The sequence below is a fragment of the Dicentrarchus labrax genome, unplaced genomic scaffold (assembly GCF_905237075.1).
Source record: "Dicentrarchus labrax unplaced genomic scaffold, dlabrax2021, whole genome shotgun sequence".
In the NCBI taxonomy this organism is placed as follows: Eukaryota; Metazoa; Chordata; class Actinopteri; family Moronidae; genus Dicentrarchus; species Dicentrarchus labrax.
Genome location: NW_026136706.1, coordinates 24,406,471 through 24,431,893, shown reverse-complemented (window position 1 = coordinate 24,431,893; position 25,423 = coordinate 24,406,471). Strand labels below are relative to the sequence as shown.

The 25,423-nt window shown below is 38.5% G+C and overlaps 1 protein-coding gene across 1 annotated transcript in view; it reads right to left on the bottom strand.

The window, feature by feature from the left end:
* The window catches only part of gdap2 (ganglioside induced differentiation associated protein 2), a 34,511-nt gene that overhangs the window by 8,658 nt on the left and 430 nt on the right, over nucleotides 1-25,423 (bottom strand). Inside the window, exons 2-13 of the mRNA XM_051403627.1 lie at nucleotides 22,776-23,002; nucleotides 18,819-18,958; nucleotides 18,020-18,173; nucleotides 16,791-16,879; nucleotides 15,966-16,042; nucleotides 15,449-15,608; nucleotides 12,153-12,303; nucleotides 11,710-11,786; nucleotides 9,412-9,488; nucleotides 8,964-9,103; nucleotides 2,134-2,188; nucleotides 1,093-1,236 (exon numbers count right to left, since the gene is read on the bottom strand). Of these exons, the coding sequence (XP_051259587.1) occupies nucleotides 1,093-1,236; nucleotides 2,134-2,188; nucleotides 8,964-9,103; nucleotides 9,412-9,488; nucleotides 11,710-11,786; nucleotides 12,153-12,303; nucleotides 15,449-15,608; nucleotides 15,966-16,042; nucleotides 16,791-16,879; nucleotides 18,020-18,173; nucleotides 18,819-18,958; nucleotides 22,776-22,957 (1,446 nt within the window). The 5' untranslated portion in view covers nucleotides 22,958-23,002. The remainder of the gene's footprint in view (nucleotides 1-1,092; nucleotides 1,237-2,133; nucleotides 2,189-8,963; nucleotides 9,104-9,411; nucleotides 9,489-11,709; nucleotides 11,787-12,152; nucleotides 12,304-15,448; nucleotides 15,609-15,965; nucleotides 16,043-16,790; nucleotides 16,880-18,019; nucleotides 18,174-18,818; nucleotides 18,959-22,775; nucleotides 23,003-25,423) is intronic.

Genomic DNA, 25,423 nt, shown 5'->3' with positions numbered 1-25,423 from the left:
TTGCAAGCTACTGGAGAAGTTCCAGCACTATTTATAGACAGGCTAAACCCATCTTACCGGATCTGGTTGTTTTAGTAAACCAGTAGCGAGATTCATCTTAAGCCCTGCCCAAACTGAATGATTGACAGTTTTTTATGGCATGCTAATGTTATCATTGTAAGAACACACAACTTTATATTCTTCAGTTTATACATTATTTTAAATATAGAGAATAGATATCATTAAAATATCTAAAAAGGATTTATCTGAAGGCGAGGGACTGAATAAAGGGGTTGGAGAGTTACCTTCTTCCAGGTAATGTGATATGTGATATTTTAGGTGATCAGGTCAGCAGCTTGCATGACCAAAATGAGAACTATCAGGAATTGGAGTTTCATGAAGAGCCACAGAGTATACAGTCATAAGCCCTATTCGCAGGGGACTAGTATTACCTGGGGACCTCATGTGATTTAGTAATTACCCCACCACCTCTGTGTTTTGTGCAGCGCATTCGCACGGGATAAGCGAAGTCTGTGTTTTAACTCGAATTTACTGACATTATCCCCCGGATATGATGTCAAGGCTCTGCGTAACCTATGAGTAACATCCGCTTCCTGGACGACAAGAGCAATGGCTGCAAAGAAAAAAACACGGCATTGGACGCGTGAAGAGACGCTCAGTTTAATTGCTGTGTAGCTAGATGAGCCTCCTGAATTTGCACCCAAAATGCTGTCAAAACTTTCATTTATAATTGCCAACGCAGCCTCCATAATTCTCGACTTGGAAAAAGGCAGAAAAAGGCAGAAAAAGGCAAATCACAGAGATGCCAATTCCAACGGGATATTATCACATGACCTCTGTGTTTGGCGAAATATGGTAGGTAATTTGCGGTGGAATTTTTACTTTACAAATTATGGACATGGCAGATTTGCACGGGATTAAGATCACAGACAACCTCCGCAATTATTACAAATTACTAGAGGTGCCCAGCTAATACTAGTCCCGTGCGAATAGGGCTATAGAATAGAGTGAGATGGATATACAGTAGATTATATGCCAATGATATCTATGTGTGCATCTGTCTGTGCGTTCAGGACTCATTTTGCTGCTTACCCGTGCGTCATATTCTAGGACAAACGGCGGGATGTCAATCTGCTCAGGTTTGATGCAGGTGAAGAGCTGCTGCAGGTTGTCCAGGTAGCGAACCTTGTCCTTCATCCCTGACACGCTGAAGGTGGTGAAGAACCATGTTGAAACCTTAAAGGAGACAATGTAGAAAGAGTGGAAATAAGAAAGGAACTCTTTATCCGTTATAGATTTAATCTTTATTTTATGTTAGCAGGATATTAATCTTGCCATAACCGACAAAGACAGAACTGAACACAACATTTTAAAGAAACAACAGAACTAGATTGAGCCTAATGAACCTTTAATGATCCCCAAGAGGAAGTTTGGCCAAAATATACTGCAATTCCAGTAAACAAAGAAATGGATATAAACCAAAAAGCACTCAGACAGCGCATTTGTCCGCCAAGGCTGCACAATTCCCTAGATATGTTGTTTAATAACAGACAAATATTTAGAAGTTTTGATTTTGCATCTGGATCAGGATTAGCATCTAAATACACATCTTGGATAATTCTTCATCTTGGGAATGTTAGAGCTTTGTCCAAGGACAGAAGTGTTCAAAATTTCAAGTGGGGTGGACACATACTGCTGAGCTATTTAAAATGATAATTGTTGTGCACCTGGCAAATTTCTGAAGGGCTGATGTGTGTTTGTGCAAATTACACATTACAATAGCACAAGATGCATTAAAGTCATGGCAGGTTATGTGAAGTAGGACACAACTGTAAAAAAAAAAATATGCCAACCAAGTACTGTATAGTTATCACAGTGCTACATACAAAAACCATGAATGACAACTTTGTTTTAACGTTAACCAAATGTTTTACAAAATGTGTGGAACACATTTGAAACGCAGTAAAAGTTAGTGTGAAAATGGTGGAACATATCTCTCAATAGAAATGTGTAACAAGGTTGTCATTATGAGCCAAAATATACAAATTATTCAGATGAATTTTATGAATCAAAATGTGTAATCAACCAGTAAATAAACAGAATGTCAATAACTCTTCCCATAATAAATCTTACCTTAGAGCGAAATGTCGGATGTACAAAGTAGAAAGCCTTTAAATTCTTTTTAAACCTGCAATACATAAAACAGACAACCTTAGCAAGAACACTTCACAGCAAGCAACAACGCAGTAGGACTTAAATGCAACAGAGAGGATAAAAAGAAGAAAATTAGCGAGTAATGTCTTCTCTTTCACCTCCTATGCCAAGATGTGCGTGAAGTGGCTGTCCCAAACAGCCGTCGATATTTATCTCGTCTGTTCAACAATGACGCTGTTTGAGCTAATTACAGTTCTTATTTGTTTTCAAACTAAATTAAAATCTAACACATTAATTCCCAGGTGAGAATGTTAAAGCATATGCTTTTCTATATTCTTCAATATATTATCAGACCCTGATATACATGCACAGTATTACTCTGTGCTATAGAGGTCTACTATTGTCCTCAAACTATTAAAAACACACCAGTGAGCCACAGTGTTGCACTGAGAGAAATGTTCCATCATTACCATGAACACACAGACTGTAGTTTATTTTGAGTCAATCCCACACGCACAGTCTGCTGCCATAAATAATCACTATTGCACCAAATATATATTAACCCATCGCGAGAAATTGCACAATTTCCTCCTGTTTTAATAACATTTGCTAAAGACCACAATTCCCAGCTATAATTAATAAGCCTTCTTTTCAAATGAAACTATATACAGTATTTGTGATGGGTTTGTAAAATCCAACTGGAAACACGATGAATCACTGTTGGATCACATCATTCAGTTAGAGAAGAGCAAAATGACGCTTTATTTCCATGTCAATACCATGGATTATTAGAGAGATGAGAAATTCATGTCATTTTAAAATATTTTAGGGAGAGCTCAGACATGAAAGTGAAACATATCTGGGGCATCTAGCCATACCAAGTAAGCAGTGACACCCTATATAAGAGTAACAAGCTTTAAAGCCGACGCCAGTGAGCATTTGTTTTGCCGTTCAAGTGTCCTCCTTGTCAACTGACTGAACCTCACAGCTCTGCAGCTGACACAGGAAGAAAAAAAAGTTTCCATTCATAGATCACTTATTATTGCATTTGATTGAACCATCCATTCTGTATATGTTCAGTTATTGAATAAACACTGCACTTGGGGATTTAATGCAAATCAGTCATTTGCTATTCTTCAGTCCACTGATGATTAATGACTGTGTCAGCTGGATGGGCTATTTGTAACCACACAAGCAGTGGGCTTCAGGATGGTGATGTCTGTCTGCAGGGTTCATCAAAAGTTAAATGTCTCAACAACTATTTGATGGATTGTCGTTAAAATTGGTAAAGACATTCATGGTCCCTAGATGATTCATTCTAATTATTTGAGGTCTTAAGGTTACTCCGACTTTTCATCCAGTGCCACCATGACGTCACAATTGCCCATATTCATCCAACATCTTGGTTCTTGACAAGATATTGTAAGTAGAAAGCAATAGCTGGATTACCATGTATCTTCTCCTGGCCTAGCACCAACCACAGATCGGACTGACTTCGTACGGAAAATATCTCAAAATATCAGCGTGCTCCCTGTAGGGAGCACCACAGTGTATCATCTGTAGATGATCCACATATTTTGATTTGGGAGAGGCTTTTTACACTGGATGCTTTTCCTGACGCAACCCTCCCAATTTATCTGGGCTTGGGACCGGCAATTAGGAATGCACTGGGGCTTGTGCATCCCCAGTGGCTGGGGAGCAAACCGGGGTTCAGTATCCAGCCCAAGTACACTTCGACATGTGGACAGGAGGATCAAACCACACCCTACGACCCTCTCTATCATGTGAACCACAGCCAACCATTAATTCAAAATATCAACTATTCAATTAAAATGTTGATTTCCATTTTGTTTGTGTATTGTACTATGCTGCACTAATCAGAACTAATCAGATGCAAGAACCACTTTAACTAAGCTTGTCCCTAAGGGTATGTCCAGTCGTCAAAGGAAACTCATTTTAGTCACTGGTCTCCATGATCTCATATACCAAGAGCTCATTAACAGAGGTGAGGATTGGAATATACTGGTAAATTGAGAGCTTCACCTTCAGACAAAGCTCTTTTTACTACGAAAGTCTGGATTAATGCAGCCAAAACCCACAGATGGTGCACCAATCCGTCTGTCAATCTCACACACCATACCAGAATCACTTATGAAAGGACTCCAAGACACTTGAACTCCTTCAGTTGGGACAGCAACTCCGTCCCAACCAGCAGGGAGCAATCCACCACTAACTGGCAAAGTACCACAAACTCAGAACTGGAGGTGCTGACCCTCATCCCAACCACTTCACCCTCGGCTGCAAACCTCCCCAGTGTGCTGGAGGTCATGGTCCATTGAAACAAGAAAACCACATCATTGGCAAAAAGTGGAGATGCAATCCTGAGGTCACCAAACCAGTATAAGCCAGTTAAACTGGTGATTCCCGAATAATTAGAAGCACACTCTCCAAGTTTCCTTGTCTTGAAGATGGGATCACCAGTCACGAGTCACTGTCTCTTGATTCCCATGTGACAGTGAAACCGGAGACTCAGGGTCAATCTCTGAAACCAACAAACCTGAATTAACCTAAACTGATCACTAAACTAATATCAGCAGGTATTTTCAAATGTCAGTGACTGACTAGCTTTTACAGACTAGGCTAATCAGCACTGGTAGTGGAGACTTGGCTGTTCATTTTATGGCAGTACACTGACAATAGCTCACGACATTTGCAATAGTTTGAATTGTTATGCCACACACAAACACACGTGCAGTGGGGGTCTGGCTGGGGTAAAATGCATCTGTTCAAATAACACAAAAACAGTTGGCCAAGAGGGAAACTTGATATTTTAGTTGACAAACTAACTCAGAGGGGAATCAGAAGTACTAAATCATGACGTGGGGATCCTGCTCTGGTCCAGCGCCGGACCCAAAGAGGACAAAAATAATGATCAACTTCACAAGCTCCTCTGTCTCCTGGAGAAAGTAATCAAAATCTTAGCCACAGTTTTGACAGTTTTGGAAACTTTTGTGTTCATGTTTGGCTTTAGTCTGCTGGTTAGGTTGTCTGGAGCCAAAATGCATCTGCAGCAAATCAATAGACTGCTGGGTTTCACATGCTGGACATGCCAGGTCAGGGTTAGTGGTTCCATTGCCTGCGTAGATCAGAACTGACTCCCAGAGCCAAAAGAGCAGCGATCGCTTGAGAAGGGAAACTGAGAAAAGTTGCTTCAGAATTAGTCACACATCCTGAAAAAAAGAGTTGAGACATGAGTACAAACTGTAAGACTTACAGTCAGTCTAATAACACTTACAGATTAATGTTGTGTTTATATGAAATTTGACCCCTACACATGATCTGAAATATAAAAGACTTGTGTGCTGCTTGCTCTGTAGAGTAGAATAAGCACAGCAAGTAACAGAGGAAAGGGTTTGGTTTCCACTGCGACTGCCTGGCCCTACAATGTTGCAAAGTAAATTATAGCATCCTCTGAAAAACCTAATAAAAATGAATCATAGAATAAAGAAAAAGAAGATGACTGCTCACTAAATAACTGCAATAAATAACATAGAAAGCTACTGAGCTTATATCACTGCTAAAAGACAAACCTTTTGGAAGAAACAAGTTCTTGTGTTTTTCTACTCAAATTGTTTCAAACACAGGCAACCAAAGAGCAATATACAAGTCCAAAGTTGTAGCTTTAAATTAATATCTTAGTCTGACCAATCCTTCTTCAATCTTCTCATGAGCCAAAGCTAAAGGTTTGCAGAGAGTTTGTGGGACTTTAAATTACCTTGACATTTTAAGGTGATTAGCATAACACTCTGAGATGAATCAGCAAAGTGTACTAAACCAGTCCTCGTTACTGTTTATGACTGAATTGGGTTTCCCTGTTCCAATGAAAGGGGAAGTTGAATGAAAGGGTATTCATTCATATTTAACGTATGAATGGGACATTTTGTCTTGCGCTCTTTTTGTTTGCTCTCATTACCGTGTGACTAAAATAAAGCACATAACCAGCATATGACTTTGACAGCCTTTGGGTGACAAATGTGTCATGTAAAATGAAGGGAAAATATCAGGAATATGTTTGTTGTACAAGACTTAAGTGTTTCACTGAATTTTCCAGACAGAAAAAAGTTAAGAAAGGTGTGGTGAAACCAACTGAATGACCAGTCTCAGAAAGTAATGAGTGGAGGAACACAGGGGTTAAAAGTTATGACTGCATGGAGTTTCCCACTCACACAGGAAGCTTGTTTGAGTTGTGGTTTCTAAAAACTAGAAAGAGACTAGAACTACAAAAGTGTAATTAACACACTGAGCCCTGGAGTTTTCTCTTAAGTAGCTTCCAAATTAGAAAAACAAAGAAATTATTTTATTTTCAAAGCTATGACAGTATATTCTATTTTTATGTGTTTGTGTATGTTGAAGGGTGTTATACAACAAACTGTACTTGCTTTAAATGCTATATTAAACTACATTAATTTATGCTGACAGTGGATGAAACAATAAAAGGATCATTCTGGTTTTTTATCAATTGATTCAAATGTTTAGCCAACTTTGAGATGATATATATAAAAAAAAATCAAAAACCACTTAATTTGGAGGTAAAACTGAACGTGGGGGAGCCAAAAATAGCATGTATAATATACAATCTCTCTGGGGTATCGTTTAAAAAATGCCAATACCAGCACCAATACCAGTATCCTTCAAGTGATATCCATACCAATAGAGTGCTCGGATTAAGTCGAAGAACTCTTGGCGGCTTCGAGTGTAACCATACAAATAGTATTTTTTTTCTAGATCTGGGTAAAAAAAAATAATCAAAAGCTGGCAAGAGAAGTTTAAATACTACCGGGTTATTTCGATCAATATCTTAAAAAGGTCTTCAGTACAGATACCCAGCAATACTCATTGCATGTGTAGATGAGAACTGGAAATTGGACTGTAAACTTTGATGGTTGTTTACAACAGACTGTTTGGGTAATAACTCACATTTGTCCGCTCTTCCAAACTACCCTAACCTGAAGGTTTGTTTAAACCAGTCTGATCATCTGACTGCTTGTGTTTCTTCTTCTTCAGATGTCCTCTAAAACCTAAGATGCCATTTTTCCATGACTGCAGCGTTGTCAGATATCTCAAGCTTCATTTTTCTGCAGTTCAGTCTGACATATTTTGTATCTTTGACTTAAATTAAATGTAGGTTTAAACAATGCTTGGCTGCACAAGGTGTTAAAAACATTGAATCCATCAGAGTCTGTGAGGGTTGAAAGTACTGTATCACTTTACAGTAGATAATACAGAACTGTGGTCTACTCTGATGGCCGGGTGGAACTGTAAACAACTGGTTTTCATTTGGAGGATGTGGCTCCTATTTAGCTTAAATGAACATGGTGAATCTCAGAGCAGACTGCAAACAGAGAGAGGTGCTGTCAGGCTGGTACTGACACATCTGACCACATGTGTAGAGTATTTGATGTGATAAAGTTAACAGCATATTCAGAATCTTGAAGAAAAAAATGACATCTTTCAAGTTTCTATATAGAATCACTGATTAAGATGCAGGTCTGACTTCTCGACAGCATCTGTCTCTGAGACAAATTACCATGCATATGTCTCAAGATACAGTGAGAATGTTTTTGCAGTTTTCATGCGTATTTGACACTGGCTTTATCCTGTATCTATTGAAAATAAGATAACTTTTCTTCAGTGTGATTCAGATTTCAAAGGTGGGCCACGGGAGGCCCATTTTTCCAACTCAAATGTTTTCACAAACAAATAATAATAATGTCTTACAATTACTTTTGTAAGTGATTCCTATGACGGGCCTATCAAGAAGTCAGAACAAGGATCTGCTTTCAAAACTTTAAACCCTCTGATTAAGGCTGAGTCACAGCCAATACATCACCCCAGAACACGCTCCAAGTTTGGGTTTCCTGTTCCAAATATGGCCGCCAGATTTCCAAACCGTCAGCGAAACAAAAAGGTTTCACAGCTCGTTGTGCTTTCCCAAAAGTCTAAAGACTGTAACCTTGGCGGTGTCATACTGTAAGCATGAACAATATATCTGAACTTCAATGCAGCTGCAGATGTCAGCATAGTCAGAGGAGGACTGAGGGAGAGCCAGAAGAAAGCCAAATGAAGATCAAATGACAGCCAAAGCGCACAGAAGATGCCTTTGTAGACCCAGCTATAGATTTGCTACTGATAAGGCCAGAAAGAATTCTCATATTGCACTCCCATATTACACCTGGATAGACTTAACGTCTTATTACTTTAAAACAGACAAACAAAAAAACGCCAGGGAGCTTTCAAAGTCTCTCTGAACTTTCTTCCTTCTGGAAGGTCTGATGACTTTTTGTATCATTACTTACAAGAAAAACCATCACACTATGTTTGACATGCAGTACTGGCTATAACAGAGCGAAGACATAGCTGGCGAGCAGAGTTAACCAAATCACTGCAAACCCAGAACATACAGCACAGAACATTAAAGTCGTGCCATTGGGTGAGTAGGAGGTTAAAGCAACAGCTCCGGTTCTTTTCAGTCATTGTGTGTGGCAAAGGGAGTAAACAAAACTGAGAGGAGAAAGACTAAAACAATGGGAAACTAAGCTAATGTCTCCACTAATTAGCCTTCTATTTTACTTCGAAGAAATCTCATTTTGGATCAAAGCAACCAACTAGAAATGGATGGTATAAAATGTTCAACAGGTTGAACAATAGATTATGTTCATTTTGCCCTATTTATACCTCTCCCACAGGACATTACTCGCAATAGCAGTCATTGGCTCAGTTTAACAAGGAGTGTAAAATGTCAGACTGACTTGGCCTCAACGATGTCGTAGAGGTTCTTGAGGAAATCGGAGTCCAGGTGGTTGTGCTCGCCGGTCAGCGTGTGGAAGTAAACCATCACATACTCCTTCACTGTGATGTGGTCCATCACATGGATGAAGTACAGCAGCGCCTGCACACGCAAACACAAACTACATCAGTGTGTATACACTTTTATAGCCTTAGAGGGTTTTTTGTTTTGTTTTGTTCAAGTTTTAGTATATATTAATAAATGTTAATGTGCAAATGTAAATCCACAAAAAGGCATCTACTGAATCACAGGCACATGCACACAAAACAAACGCAACAATTAGACGTGTAAACACAACCACGCAACTCTGGTTAATATAAAAGATGAACACATGCTCAAAGATGGAATCAAGCCTGACTGTAACATCAATAAAAGTACTTTATTGTGAAATAACCAGTCTATTTTGTTACCTTTTCAAGGTCGATAAGGGTCACTGGGATGTTTCGTCCAACCAGAATCATCACTGTCCTGCCACACATATCCACACCTGGGGACATACAATATTACAGATATATCAACTATGTCTGTTTATCAGGTAACTGCAAAGCTTTCATTGCTGCAGTGTTTCAGCTCTAAAATGTCTTTAGATCATCTCTCAGTTCAACAAAGACGGTGTTAAATCTTCACTGGATTTCATGTTGATACAGTTTGGTGCTCTTTTCTTTATCTGTTCAGCTATTATCACGGTTATCACTGCTTGTGGTGACAATGTTCTGTTAAATTTTCATAAATCTTTCTCTAAAATGTTTGGGTTTTTATTCCAAAAAAAGAGAAGCAGTATTTTAGTGCAGAACCTTTTTCTCAATTAATACACTCACAGAGTACTGATGGTAAATGGTGAATGGTAAATGGTCCTGTACTTGTATAGCGCCTTTCTAGTCTTCCGACTACTCAAAGCGCTTTTACACTACGTGCCACATTCACCCTTTCACACACATTCACACAGTGATGACAAAGTCCATCGAACAGAAACTAACATTCACACACCAATGAACGGCATCGGGAGCAATTCGGGGTTCAGTATCTTGCTCAAGGACACTTCGACATGTGGCACCAGTTTAAGGAACGACCCGCTCTGCCTCTAAGCCACAGCCGCCCCCTAGATGGTCATCTATAAAGTAGAAATGCTGAACATTTATTGGTTATAGCGTCTCAAATGTGAGGATTTGATGCTTTTCACTTTGTTATGTAAATTAAACATCTCTGGGTTTGGAGCAGTCAGTTGGACAAAACAAAAAATTTTAAGACTATGAATAAAATTGAAAACATTTAAACCAGCAACCGGAAATAGAAGTCCCTGATATGTTGCATCACAACTGGACAGTTATTTATCTGAAAATGTTGCAGATATAAGTTAACTGCATCTGTAAGGAGTAGTTGATTAACTGATTAGTCAATCAGAAAAGTAATCGCCAGAAGCTGATAGTAGCAAAGGTAGGTTTGTGTTCTTCTTCTGGTCTGTCAAATCTGAGACCAGTCTATTCTGACATTTTAAATAATGTAATTGTTTACTGTCCACAATACTGGCATAAAATCAATAAAAAGATTTGAAGAAAACAAACAAAGAAAAGTAATTGCCAACAATTGTGATGATTGATTAATGGTAACTGGTGAGAAAAAACAACTAATCTGAAAACATGCTCTGGGAATTTTTTATAATTATTTTTGGGAAAATAAACGATGAATCCATTTATCAGGAAAAGATAATTGCTTGTTTAACAATTATGTTGCATTATTTGCAGCTCTAATTTATTTGTAACTATGGAATTTGTGTTTTGTCAAACAGTTGTCGTTTTATACTGTGGACCCAAAGAAACATTATTTTGAACTGTATTCTTACATCTGAAATGAAAGGTTGACTTAACCTTTAAACTGTCTTACACAGATGCTTGAAATAATAAGCCTATTTTGAACACAAAGTGGTAATCTTCCCACATCACCTGCTATCAAAATAGAAAACTAATCTTCTGCCCTGTGATATGGGTTCCTGTAATAAATACTGATATATTCATATTTTGTCAAGTGGTGACAAAGGGATATACTGGTAAATAAAAACTGAGGCCTCTATTGAAGATCACCATTATAAAACAATTAACTACAGGAGGGAACAGAAATCAGCTTTCAGAAAAGCATTCTATTCTGCATTTAGTTCCTTTTAAAGCACCTTACATTAGTTACATTAGTTTTATGCTATGTAATGCGTTTTATTGCAATTAAATATTGTTACAATTCAAATCAGAACAAAGTGGGGTCAATAAGTTCACATGGGTTTAAACATTTCCCTGGTTTGAAAAAACAGGTTACACAAAGCAATTAAAGTTTGCAAATATACTTTTAAATCTGAAGTCATAGGCCCATAACCAAATGAAAAAACAATGGAGCTAAACTTGTTTAATAACACTGCCTCCTACTGGTAATGAGATTCAATTGCACCTTATAACAGTTGAGAATCGGACAATGGATAACTACACCAACAGCGCTGTGTTCAACGAGGGGAAAAAGGAATTTTACCAGATGAAAGGTCACCCAACACGCACACACTTGTAGGCAGCCTTGCACACAATACACACCTATGTAAATGGCCTTCTTTTGTTTCTGTTCTGTTGTCTGCATTGGAGACGTGACACATTCACACTGAAAAATCCAAGGATCTAATATCCGACTTCTCTCTCCCCTCCTGCTTCTCCCTCTCACACATTAACACATACCAGTTTGATATAAAGCTTTCAGTGCAGCGATGTCCGACAGATCTTCCGCTCTTGCCCGGCACAGCCAGCGATTGTAACTGCAGGAGACAAAGACACAGACAGAAATGGCTTTAATTTATGGTTCATGGTTACATGGCTGCAACACACAGCATAATACACAGATTGGACTGTTGCCTCTCTAGAAGTTTCACCATTATGTAACAACATAAAAAATAAAAACAGCTTTGTTAAAAGTTTAAGCAACTTGTGGGTAAGTAATTAATGTGTACATAATCTTTGCTATGACTTAAGAATGTGCAGTTAATGCAATAAAATTATTGTGTTGTGTGATATAAATAATATTCTAAAGTATGATCATGATGTCTAATAAACTGTTCCAACATATAAAACTTTGTGTTTTTACAGTATGTTCCAGTAATTTTAGAATTTGGTTGGACTCTTACTTCCTCTGGTGTTGTTTCTGCATGGCTGCCTCTGACATCTGGCCCTGTAGGATCTGTTTCCGCTGTTTGTCCACATCACCCTCCATCCGGGCAAAAGCGTGATTCCCCACCTGACCCAGATCTGACTCCAGACTCTCCTCTTCAGAATCATCTGCACAAACAAAAACACAGATAACTAGTTATTTACTTTTAATTAGGGCTACACAATTAATCGAAATATTACTGAAATCGCAAAATATGGCCAAGTTCAATATGCAATTTCAATAGCTACAATTTTTGATGAATGTAAAATGTAAGAAAACATGTTTGTTTAGTACAGACCCTGAAAAATGTTTCATTATCATGATTGTAATACTTTTTCCAGTGAAAATTATAAAGCAAAAAATTATAATTTAATGTTTTTACCATATCATGCAGCCTGACGTTTTATTTAGTTAGATGCAGGTAGGACAGATGTTGCAGCATATTCAGGTTTGCAGTATATTCAATGCAACATACACTAATGAGACCCTAAATATACATCTTATGAAAGCAGTAAAGAATCCTGTATTTGGCTTCATTTTGATCTCTGATATGATCGTTTTCCCCCCAAAAGATCCACTGTAGTACTACATTTGCATGGTTGTACTTGCTTGCCCGTCTTCATTTTATTTCAGTGATTCCAATTTATCTGCAAGCATTACATTATTTGTGTGTGTGTTTGTGAAAAAGCTGCTAGTGAGGTCACAAACTCAGAAGACAGAATTCAGGCTCAGGTTCAAGTCTATTTCTCTGCTTGTTTTTCTACAACCACATGCATGGTCATATGTCCACGCATTTCATCTACATCCAAATGGACATGTGCGTCTGTCAGCGTGTGTACAACAGCCTGTTGTTATTGGGTTTCGCTCACAGTCGGACTGCTTGTTTTGGATCAACACCCCAAAGCCACATCTCGTCCTTTTCAAGCGTCACACCAGCAGACGTTGGATTGGGGGTCAGAGGAGTCAACTGGCTCAACGTAGAAACCACAAACACTTCTTAACACATGGGCTGGTGTTACTTTCACAATCCTCTTCTCCAAAAGCTAACATTTAGACAAAGTGCAAGCAAAAGCTTAGGTTGGTAAACTAACAAGGTCATACAAAATACAGTTTATATGAGGATTTAAGGCCTTAAAGGGAGTTTGAACTGAAGCTGCCAGTAGTCAGTGTCTCACTTCCCCTTTTTGTTGTCCATTGCCCGTCTGATAGTCTATGCAACAGAGCCAACTAGTGTACATATGGTCATATAACCCTTTCTCCATTCCTTCATGACAACTGCAAAAACTAATACATAAGGAGGACAAACAAAAGCAAAAAATAACATCTGCTGGATAGATCTTCCTTCATTTGGTACTGGCATGATGACTTGATATGATGTCTATCATTTAGGGGTGTATGGGTGGCTGAGGGGTATAAGAAGCTGACTGTGACATTGCAACATTCCCAGTCTGAGTCCTTCCCTATCTCTCTCTCTCTCCCCTCTGTCAGATTAGTGAACTGAATTGTATACCTTCTAATTAAGGAAAACAAAAAGATGATCATTCAGGGCATCATGCAGGACAGTGGTGGAGTGATAAACGGGAGGGTCGGGAGAAATCATGGCGTGCCAGCAGTGTACTGTGGGATGATTGCTGTGGGTTGACTACGGTGTGGACTGAGCTGTGAAAGTTGAGTATTCTGTGTCCTTATATAAGCACTTACTTTGTTAATGGCCAGACCAAGTCAATAGTAGGGGAATAAATTAGTTGCCCCTGCCTAAATAGTAAAGTCCTACCTTGAATTGAAGTCTGGACAGTCCAGCCATGTTGGCACACCGAGTTGAGGAGAGAATAAAATGAAAAGGGAAAGCAGCAGTGCCAATAATACTGATTAAAAAGGAAAACACACCTTAGCAGACTGCAATGCACTGCAAGTGCTCAAAAGTAATGGATATATTTTGGGCAGGTGATCAGCATAATTTTCAGACTGAAAGAGTCCTGCCCCGCCCCATGATGGAAGACTACAAACCTTCATGGAAACCAGACTACTGAAATTTGTTTTAGGTAGAATGAAGCAGGTTTCGTTGCATTTTTCTTTACACATGACTTTCCCTAAAACAACATCAACAACAAACAAAAATCCCTATCTATTGTACACATGAGCAGAGGCTGAGTGCTGAACACCAGAAGTAAGAGGGCATTCAAGGTCTCAGAGTGAAAACAATCAACCCAAACCTTTTTTTTTTTTTTTTTTTAATAAAACCCATCAAGCACCTTTCAACACTGCCCTTGTTGCTGAATAAAAGCAATTAGAAAAATGTCTTGCTAACAAAAAAGACTGGAATTTAATATGGAGACATATAAAAACATTGTGTCCTAAAACAACCTGTGACTGCAGGACACCTGCTCTGTGTTAGTCAGGCCTGCCGGTCGCCATCTGAAACGCTTTGTAATATGCAGATGATACTCTTTGGAAAACATGAAGCCCTACAGAAAGACATGGCTCGCTGAAAGATTGAGAGTACTGCGCAAGTGGGTGTGTGTGAGTGTGTGAAGGTACTGGTGTAGGCTGTATTTGATGTTTGGGCTGACGTTTTGACTGTGGCACTGGACATGTGACTGACTGTGTGGTTTGTTGACTGATTTACTGATTAATTGACAGGATGACTGACAGGTGGTTGAATTGGTAGTTAGCCATATGGTTACTGAATCACTACTTGGCTGACTGACGGACTGAGTGACTGGTTACCTCTTTACCCACACAGAGAAAACAGACTGTCCACCCTGACAGATTAAAGTTATTTTGTTTTAATTTTTTCAAAATGAAAAACAAACACTGTAAACAGGGAAAGCTTCAGCTTATTAACCAGTTAAAACTGGTGCTTTTTATTGTGCTCTTGACACCTCAGTTATCTTTGAAGTGCCTCAAACTAAATTAAAAGCCCTGATCTGTCCGAGGTCAAAGGAGGGAAAAAACAACAACAAATGGTTCCTTTTCCTCAGTGTGAGATGTGTGAGATAAATGAGGACAGAAATGGAAAGTTATTAAATATGAATTGTGCCTGTGTGTTTATTTCGCTGACTCATAGCAACAGCCATAAAAGCACATTAATTAATCTTGGATTGTTTTTTTAGTCAATCAAGTCTAAATCTAAAATTAAATATCAACCACTTGAAAAGAATTGATGCCTACTCTCTTATAATAGATTGCTGACATGAAAGTGAAGCACATTACGTGTCCTAATACCAGGAAAGACTTCATCACATTATATTGAAAAAAGTGTTGAAACTGTACCTTCCAGGGTGCCTGGTTTCTCTGCGATGCGAATCTGTCTCTCTGGGACGACCGGTTCACCCTCTGAGTTGCCAATGTCAGCTGGGATGAGTGGCAGGCAGGCCTTCTCTTCTTCCTCAGAGCGAGGGTAGTAGAGAGGCAGTAACTTCTTGTACACCGGCTGCAAGGACACACATATCAGTATACATATTAATGCCCAAAATGATACATACTGACATCTTCGAGAGCACAGCAGAATAAGGAGGACTGATCTGGTTCAGTCTTTCATGACACCCAGTATCTAACTTTCTGAACTGGCCTTGAGCAAGACAATAAAAGGTGTCAGTGTGCTTCAACCCAAGTGTCAAAACCCTTCCCACCACAATTTCAATAACTTATTCATGTCGCGATTGGCCAGGTGAAGTGACAATGGTTTGACCTTTTTTAATTTTTTTATAATACACTTTTTAGTTACTCGTACAGTAATTTTGGTGGAGTGTAGGTAAAGGGAACTGTCACAGACTAAAGTCATACAAACCTCATCTGTGTCTGACACTGCGAACACCACCGCCTCTATGCTGTTTCCATGATTTTCCAGGAACCTGCGCACTGTTCCTATACACACACACACACACACACACACACACACACACACACACACACACACACACACACACACACACTGCATATAAAGACATGTCTTGATTGCATAAATAAATAAAATAAATAAATGAATAAATAAAATTATAAAATGTAAAAAATATAGTGAAAAAAGTCCATCACAAGTTCCAAATATCCTAGACGATTTCTCTAAATTGCAACAATTGTTTATTGTTGTATTATACTAACAGATTTCACTATGCAAATACAGAAAACTTTTGAGGAAGCATCCCCTACTGAACTCAGTGTATGTGGCCTGGTATATAACCTCTATGGGTGGTTTATGTCACTGGATCTGTAATGTGTTTGGGTGCATCTGAAACACGGATGTTTCAGTTTTAGTTGTATATCATCAGACAATTGTGCATACTTTAAGTGAACTTGTCATTTAAGTTGAATGTCAGACAGACATAAAGGATTGCAGTGTGTGTTATAATTAAATTTGTCTTGTCTGCTTGTATAATTTGTTGACGTAATTTTATATACACACACACACACAAGTTTTAGGTGGTGTGTCTTTGTGGGACTGAGTTTCAGTGCTGTTTGTTACTTAGTTCCCAAGGCAATTATCTATGAGTATTTGGGACTGTGTGTGTAGCAAAAAATGTGTGATATGACGTGATAAGTGACTATCCTATGCATTTTATCACAAGCTGTGTATATCTGTACCTCACTGGTAAAAGGTTGTGTGCGTTTGTCTTACTGAAAGCGATGTGTGTTGCGTCCTCCAGTGGGTAACCTCTTTTGGTTGTGCTCACCACACAGAAGCCAACAGATGCCATCGACTGCTCTCTGAGGTGACAAGAAAAAATAATCTTACATACTGTACACCACATTTACAGTAAGTGGTTAGAACACACACACAGTAAGTTTTTACAAATATAACTACGCATACTATTCCAAATATAAAAGTACTTCTTATTTTAAAAGTAAGTACTAGATTATCAGAACTTTGTACATTTTCAATATTCTTTTTTATATTATATTCATATTTTATTATAGCTGCAGTATTAGACAGCGACACAATCAAGCAGACAGCCACAATATCACTAAAATGTATATCACGTCAGGCAAATACAAAATGCAAACAAGAAGTCATAGCTGCTGCGAGAAGCCTCATTAGCCTTTGGTCTGAGGCTGCAACGTTTTGAATGTGCAAATCCTGTATTTCTGACTTTTGAATGACTGCCTTTAAGGAGTTAATATGTTCAGCTACATTTCAAGTTTTACCATCGACCCCAAAGACAGATGCAGCTCTTCTCTAAACAGTGTTTTTTGAGATGTTTATTCCTGCTGTCTTTCAAATGAGTTTCAACAAATCATTGTTTATTTGCACCCATCGGGCACAAATATTGTTCAAACAAAACCATATCCGAGGGGAAAGAGCTGAAATCTGAAAAAATCTGTCATGACAGCTCAACTCAACAAGAAATTAAGTGATTTCACATCACTTCTATAACTTGTTGCTTCGCCAGATAAACACACAATTACGTGAGAGGTGTGTGTCTTTGATTACCGCACATTAAAAAAGGTCCAGTTTGTAACTTCTAATTCAGGAGGATCTATTGGCCACAATACAATATAATATTCATACGTATGCTTTTTTGTGTATAATCGGCTGAAAATAAGAATCATTGTGTTTAGATCTAAAGAGGGAGCGGGTCCTCTTCCACGTAGGCCGCCATGTTGAACCACCATATTTCTACAGTAGCCCAGAATGGACAAACTAAATTCTGGCTGTGGATAGGGCCCTTCTTGTTTTTCGTGAGTTTCACGGCCACCGTAGTTCCTCCCACACACTTGGAAGGTGTGTGGTATTCAAATGGTTGCGATCTTCAATTTCACCACTAGATGCCACTAAATCCTACACACTGGTCCTTTAACAACAGCCTGGTTTAAAAGTGATTGAATGGTTGAGTTGATGGTTCTTACGCAGCCAGTTGCATGATGTTCCTGTAGCAGCTGTACAGCGAACTCTCCGCTGCCGTCCGGTACTTGGCTTTGTATTTTGGTCCCACCGTGTGGATGATGAACCTCGCCGCCAGGTTGAAGCCTTTGGTCAGCTTCGCCTCCCCCGTCCGACATCCTGCACACAAACATGCAAATAAAACAAATTTGCCATTTAATATGAAGTTGATTGGGGAAATTTTTTTTATGATTTTAAAGGCCAAATGACAACAACTGTTGCATGTGCAAAAATCTTTACAAATTTGAAATTTCAAGTATGGATTCAAGGCTTTTAAAAAGGTTCAAGCTATTCATATTACAAGAATGTATCTGCTATCCACCCATGCAGATATTTTCAGTTTGAGTGCTTGAGATATTTGCATTATACAAATATAACAAAATAAAATACTTAGTAGAGTGGATAATCTCTTATGGAGATTACTTGTAATCACATGACCTAAGGATGTGGTTGAAAGTTTCAGAAATAAAAAGGAAGTTGTGCCATATGTGACAATTCTTCAATCACCAACAAAACACAATCTTATTTCTTTTCAGTATGATGTAGACTCTTCCAAAAACAATATGTATCATTGAGGTTTTAGAAACATTTCAATTCAGCAGCTGTGGAGCCTTTCTAAAAGAGGAGCGATTGCAGTTAGGACCCCGCTTTTTTTTTTTCTAGTTCAGCTGATCATCATGTGCCTGGCCCACAGCATCACTGAGCAGGAAGTCTCAAAATCAAACTTTTCGTTTTCATCTTTCCAGTTCTTTCCCCCTCGACTACCTTTGAGTTTAAGAAGCTCGTCTCGCAGCTCAGGCCCTGCTAGCTGATGGATGCTGTCAGACACTGGGTTTTTGTCATTCAGCGACTCGTTGCTGGTGTTCACGATAGAGGTGCAGTTCAGCAGCGCCACATCACCAGCGCTGTTGTGGAAAGGAAGAAAGAGTGACTTTATTAAAATTTATATGTGCATGAGTTATCTGGATATAGAATTGGCAACAAAACTTTTAGATTTTATTTCATACAAAATCCCAGACACCATTTTGTCTGCAGGTCCACAATAAATGGCTTTATTCAATTTTTCTCTAGTAATTAATGTGTAAATTTGTTGAATTCACACAAATAAGTAGAAAGTTCATTCACATTTAACCTTCTCAAAACACTGGAACAGTTATTGTGTGAGCGCACACACACACACACAACCATTAGTCTGCACACATTAATCCAAATAAGCTTGAATATTTCACTATTGAGCTAAAGTAAAATGCTTATTTTACTTGCTTCAGAAAAGTCATTTCTTCATTCTGAGGACCTCCAGGGTTTGTTTGGAAAGGACAATGAGGAACTACTTGAGCGCCATGTGTTGAAAGCATTTGGTCACAGGACAAATTCAGCCTCCAGAAACGTTTTTTTTACATCATCCCTCTTAGGTTAATAAAAATGAGTCACTCTTACTGAGAAACAGATCTTGTTGGCAGTCGCAGCCTTTCAGAACCCGTTTTACTGAGTCTTATCTTCATCTGTCTAAATATATAGGTTACAAATGTTCCTAGTGGAGCAAAATGGCAACGAGTAAGTAGTGAGTAGTCTGAGTCACACTTTTGGGTGTGCCATATAATTGTTCATGACAGTAGTGGCATCATTTTTAATGTGATAAACATTGTGACACGTTGGCATATTTTTGTCATGACTACAGCTACTGCTGCCAGTTCTGCTGTGTTGAGTTGGTTCCAAAAAAGGGAAGTAACTTTGGTGGTGTGGCAGTGGACACAGTCAAACTGGAATTGTTATAATAATATAGTAATTTAATAATACAATTAATCATTTGTATAAATTTAATAAATTGGCATCGCAAAAATGTTTCTATTCCATCATTATTAGCATCCATTTCCTCAAAGACCTTCCACTGAAAATTCTGCAGGGAAAATAAGACATGGATTTTGAAATGCTCATACAAAAACTCATCTGTTCAACCAGCCACATTCGCTGTAGAATGAATAAACTGAAAATAAGCCTTCTTAAATGCCTGCATTTTGTTTAGATATGATTTGTATTAGAGGGGACAATTTGATTTAGTATTATTGACTGTCTGACAAGTTTAAAAGACAGAAAGCAACTAGGTGTGAAATAGACACATTTTTTTACTTGGTGCAGTATTATGAGAGGCATATTTTATTGGAAAACAATAACAGCCTCTTGTTTCATTTCATCCTATAATGACGAATAAAAATGCACGTCGTGTCTGTAACAATTTGGTTGGCTTCCATGGAAATTAGTATGCAATAGACAGTATAGGAGATGGTATCTCCATTCTGTGTCAGCTTTCTACCATCATCCTCTTGGATAAACAGGTTGAAAATTATTACCAGGAAAAAAATGAAATTCTATTAATATTGGTCACAAGCTAAAAAAAAAAAAAAAAAAAGATACCACTGCTTGTGGGTCAATTCTCCTTGGAGCTCTGGTCATGTTAGTGCAGCAGGAATGCGCTTGCTCCTGATGACGAAGCACGGGAGGGCTGCTGAAACAACAGGGCTTTTACAGAGAAGCCACTGCCAAGTCGGGCTGCGGATGGTCATGTGTTTCTCCACAAAGAGGATTTACAAGGTGATCTGGACTCTGAACTGGTCTGGGGGAGCACGTGGAGAGACACAGGCAGCGTTCACATCGCAGAAACAAAACTGCTACTAATACCTGATGAATGTGTAGGACGTAAGACACATCTAATACTACTATTAACTGCCAGTAATGACCAAAAACACACGCATGCCTAGAGCAAAAATAAACACTGCTTCCCCTGCTTGTGTCTGTCTTCATTTCGCAGAAAAAAGTCAAAATTATGGAGGTTTATTTACAATATTTCTGTTCCTAACTAAGCCTAAGTCTACCTCAATCTTCCATACAAGCTACCTGTATGCTGAATGCATCGGATGAGGATTTGGAAGACTTTGGAGCTGCAGTGTTAACAGAGTGCAAAAAACAAAAACCAAAAAACCTGTAGTCTAAAGGTCAGATTGAATGTGATATTTGACTGGTTTCAGCATGGATCCACTCTGAATCTATCAATAGTCTACTGAGACAGCAATTTGATAAAGTATAACAAACAGAAGACAAATTCAGGCTAATCAGTGGATCATTTAATAACAGAGTAAATTAATCTTCTCCAAACAGTAGGCTGAATTCAATGGAATCACATGATTCACTGTTTAAAGTACAAAGCAAGCATTTATAAAAAGGAACACGCTGCACTGATACCATAAACCAACATTTCATAGACAGAAATCAAAATCTAATATAAATGGGCTAAAAATATATTTATGTTTTAATGGAAGTACAGATGTATTTAAAAGAGCATGTAAACAATAGGCAATAGGCACAGGAACTGGAAAATCTAATTCTTTACTCTGTATGAAAGGAGGATTTAGGGCTTTTCTCACTTCACTGAAACGTCACGCTTCAGTCACCACAAGCTCTACAACACGCTTCAATCCAATCATTCACAGCAATTTCCAAAAAGTACAACTTCAGAATCTCCTTAATTGCAGTTATATAAGAGAAAGCAATATGAAGTTCAAGAGTCACAGTTTCATGGATCTTCCTGTGACCATGAAACGGTCACAATCATTTGTGAGACACGTTGCAGCATCTGTCATTATTCTACCCCAGAGGGACAGCTGGATGGATATCTGACGCCAGAAAAAAACAAATAAAAACTCCAGAAGAGATTTGGTTTGGAAGGATCTTCACTTTCTGCCCAAAAGGAACAATGCCCACTGTTGTCAGTGATTGGCCATGTCACACACATGTGAAGAGCATGATGGGTGCAAATCTCATTTTCCAGTGATTATGATGTGTGATTAGTTTGTTCATACATTAAATTCACATTATAAAAGGGTGACCGCATGAACATCTGAAGAATGTAAACTGCAGGGGTTTAACTCTGATGGTATCAGTGCCAACAGGACTAAAGCCAGATCACACAGGATCCCATTATTCTACGAGATGGAGCTTTAAATAAAAAAAGGCCAAAAAATTAACACACAACAGAACAAATGTAATTAATTATGGTGATGAAGAATTACTATTGGGCAAGCCTCTCAAACGCCATTTAAATTCACACACACACACACACACACACACACACACACACACACACACACACACACACACACACACACACACACACACACACACACACACACACACACACACACACACACACACACACACACACAGTAATAAAATTCATCTTTGGCTAGCAGCTTTCAGCAGAGAGACCAACCACAGGAGAACCGTGGGAGAGGGAAACCGTTTGTCATGAAAACACATCAGAATATCTTTGACCCTGTCTAGGCTAGGTCTCACCTGTAAAAGAGATTTTAATCTCAATAGGTAATAATAAATAATATAATAAAATAATAAAGGTTTTATTCATATAATGATTGAATAAATGTAGAAATATGCAAAGAACTATAATATCTGCAATATTTTTCTGAGCAAAAGCAGAAACCCAGATGTTTTGATCCGTTTATGCCAAAACATTATAACTCAAGTTTTGATTACTAATATGATGTATCTTCATTTAAAAGATTATATGATCCTCTACTGGTGGAGAAGATCTCCTTTTGTCTATCCTTTCCAAAAATTCAGGTAAACTGAAACCGAGGCTGACATAGAAAGCTCTTAAAAAGCTGACAATCTAAATAGAGGAGAAAATGTGAAGAAATATACGTGACTCACAAGAGGATGATCTTGCGGTTGATGTCTGGTCTGAAGGGGAAGGGTGAGGGGAAGGCCTGCTGGCTAAGCAGGCTGTCGCTCTGCTCCAGCGGCGTCTCCTCGCCATCCTCGTCCAGCTGCTGCTGCCACGTGGGGAGGGTCTGGATGTCCACGAACTGGGAGCGAGCACCCAGAGGATCCATCCCCTCTGGCACTACAGGCTGACACTGGAGCTCCGAGCAGGCGCGCTGCAAGCAGAAGAGTGAGGGAGCAGCATTAGACCTTAAGTCAACTTTATTTATAAAGCCTGAATTCAAAAATCAGATATCTGCCTCAAAGGGCTTTCATATCAGTCGGTGCTGCTCACTTCAGCTGTGATTAGAGCTGCAATGATTAGTCGATTAGTTGTCAACTATTAAATTATTATTATTATTATTATTATTAATAATGATAGAGGTTTGCAGCGACAATTTTGATAACAGATAATTGATTAAGGCTGCACCTATTATTATTCTATTGTCATTATCTGTTAGCCGAGTAATAATTTCGTCTATAAACTGTCAGAGTAGTTATATCTCGAGGCCAGAGTGATGTCTTCAAATACTTTGTTTTAAATTCAAAACACAGAAAGATTATAGACGGCAAAGAAAAGCAGATTACATATATTAATCTTCTGTCGATCAATTAATGAATTAAGCAATTAATAGTTTTAACTCTATAATTTGATCCATTAATCTTTCATGTCATTCATTAAGCAAAAACTACAACCACTTGCTGGTTCCAGTTCCTCTAACACTGCGATTTGTTTTCAGATTAAAATCGATAATGAAAGTGAGTGTCAGTGTCAGGCCCCACTGAAACTGTACCTACTTCACTTCAATGTTCAGTTCTTTCACTTAGATTTAGTGAAGAGGAGTTGAATTTCACTCCCTTCCCCCTCAGCTCGCACTGTCTAATAAACTTCACTTCATGATTTCCCACTTTTCCCAGACCCTAACTCAGATTGCAACCTGCCTTGTTGCTACATTGCATTCTGGTCTCTTTCCTGCGGCCTCTCAACGGATGGATTGTTGCAGGTTGGTGTAACATATCAGCTCTGGAAGGAAGCCCTTGCTATTTGAGATTGCTGAAACATTTTGTGCATTTGAACTATTGAATTGTGTTTGCTAGAACTATCTCAACATGCAGTAGGCGGGTATCCACAGGAAAACAAAAAATACACCTTAAATAATTAGTTACTGGCTATAGTCATATTCAGTTCATCTACAGATTACTTTTCAAGTAGTTGTTTTGCCTATAAAATGCCAGAACATCCCAGAAAAATATTTTGTCTGACTAACAGTCAGATCAAGTTTGTGTCTGTCACTTCATCTCTAGATTCTTCCCTTAAATGACACCATGTGTCATGTCTACACAACAGTTGAGACTTTTTCATTCATTAGTTTGTTTTCGGGTGAGTTTTAAAATGCTGTTACCCGCACACACACACACACACACACACACACACACACACACACACACCTACTTTGACAAGAAGAAAATTTGAAAGGAACACTGGATCAATTTCACGCTAGTATTCAATCTGCCACAGATCGGCACGAAATACTGGTTAACAGCAAATTCAGTGTGATCAACCTGAGAACGTCAGTACAGCTACTTATTGAAGTCCCATCAGTCTGACTGCAGCCACTTAAACCTCAACTGATTTCAAGCAGCAAACTTCCTAGAAAACCTGCATGTAATAACATTATCAACAGATTAGAGCAGATGCATGACAGCCTTCTCTCTGTTCAATAATGTGGTGATGCTCACCCTTAACTCGAGATCCCAACCTGTTCATTAGCAGAACGGAGCTCAGGAATCAGAAACACATTCACAGTGTATGTGAGCTATGTGACAATCTGTTCTTTTAGTATAATGCTCACACAATCGACAGAGAATTTGCTGATCTTCTCTCTGCCATGTCATTGTAAATGGACCATCTGTGGGTTTTAGACTGCCTGTTGCAACAATTAATCAGTTAGGTCAGTGGTTCCCAACCTGGAGGTCGGGACCCCCACTAAGCTTCATAAGGAGCCCCGATGCCTTCTTGATTTTTGGGGGTGTAAGAAATAAATTTAAAAAATACACAGTAGGGCTGAAGAAAACTTATTGAAACTGTTACTTTTAAAGTTGTTAATTCATTATTTAAGATCTAAACTTAAAGACCTGAACCCAAAGAGCTAATGTGATAAATCCTGAATTGTTTAAATCAATCAAGCAAAAAAAGACATTTACTACTCCCAGTAGTAAAATGTGACCTCAAATGTCATGATTTCCTGCCTTTCTCTGCTTCACATCATTGAGCCTAAGGTCATTTTAAAAGGGAATAATCTACAGATGAATCAACAGTATTAATATATAAACACAAACTCGTATATATATATATATATATATATATATATACACACACACACACACACACACACACAGACAGTCTGTGTTTAAGAAGAGGAAAACACGCTGCTTTCCTAAATAAATATACCTTATTTTTGCTTATACAGGTTGCTGTATGACCCCAGCGACTGACTGAGAGTTATTCGCCTCTTTGTCACTGACACAGCTGCACATCATTAAATTACCCAAAACACAGGAGCTAGTGAGAAAGTAAAGAGGCAGCATTTGTCCTC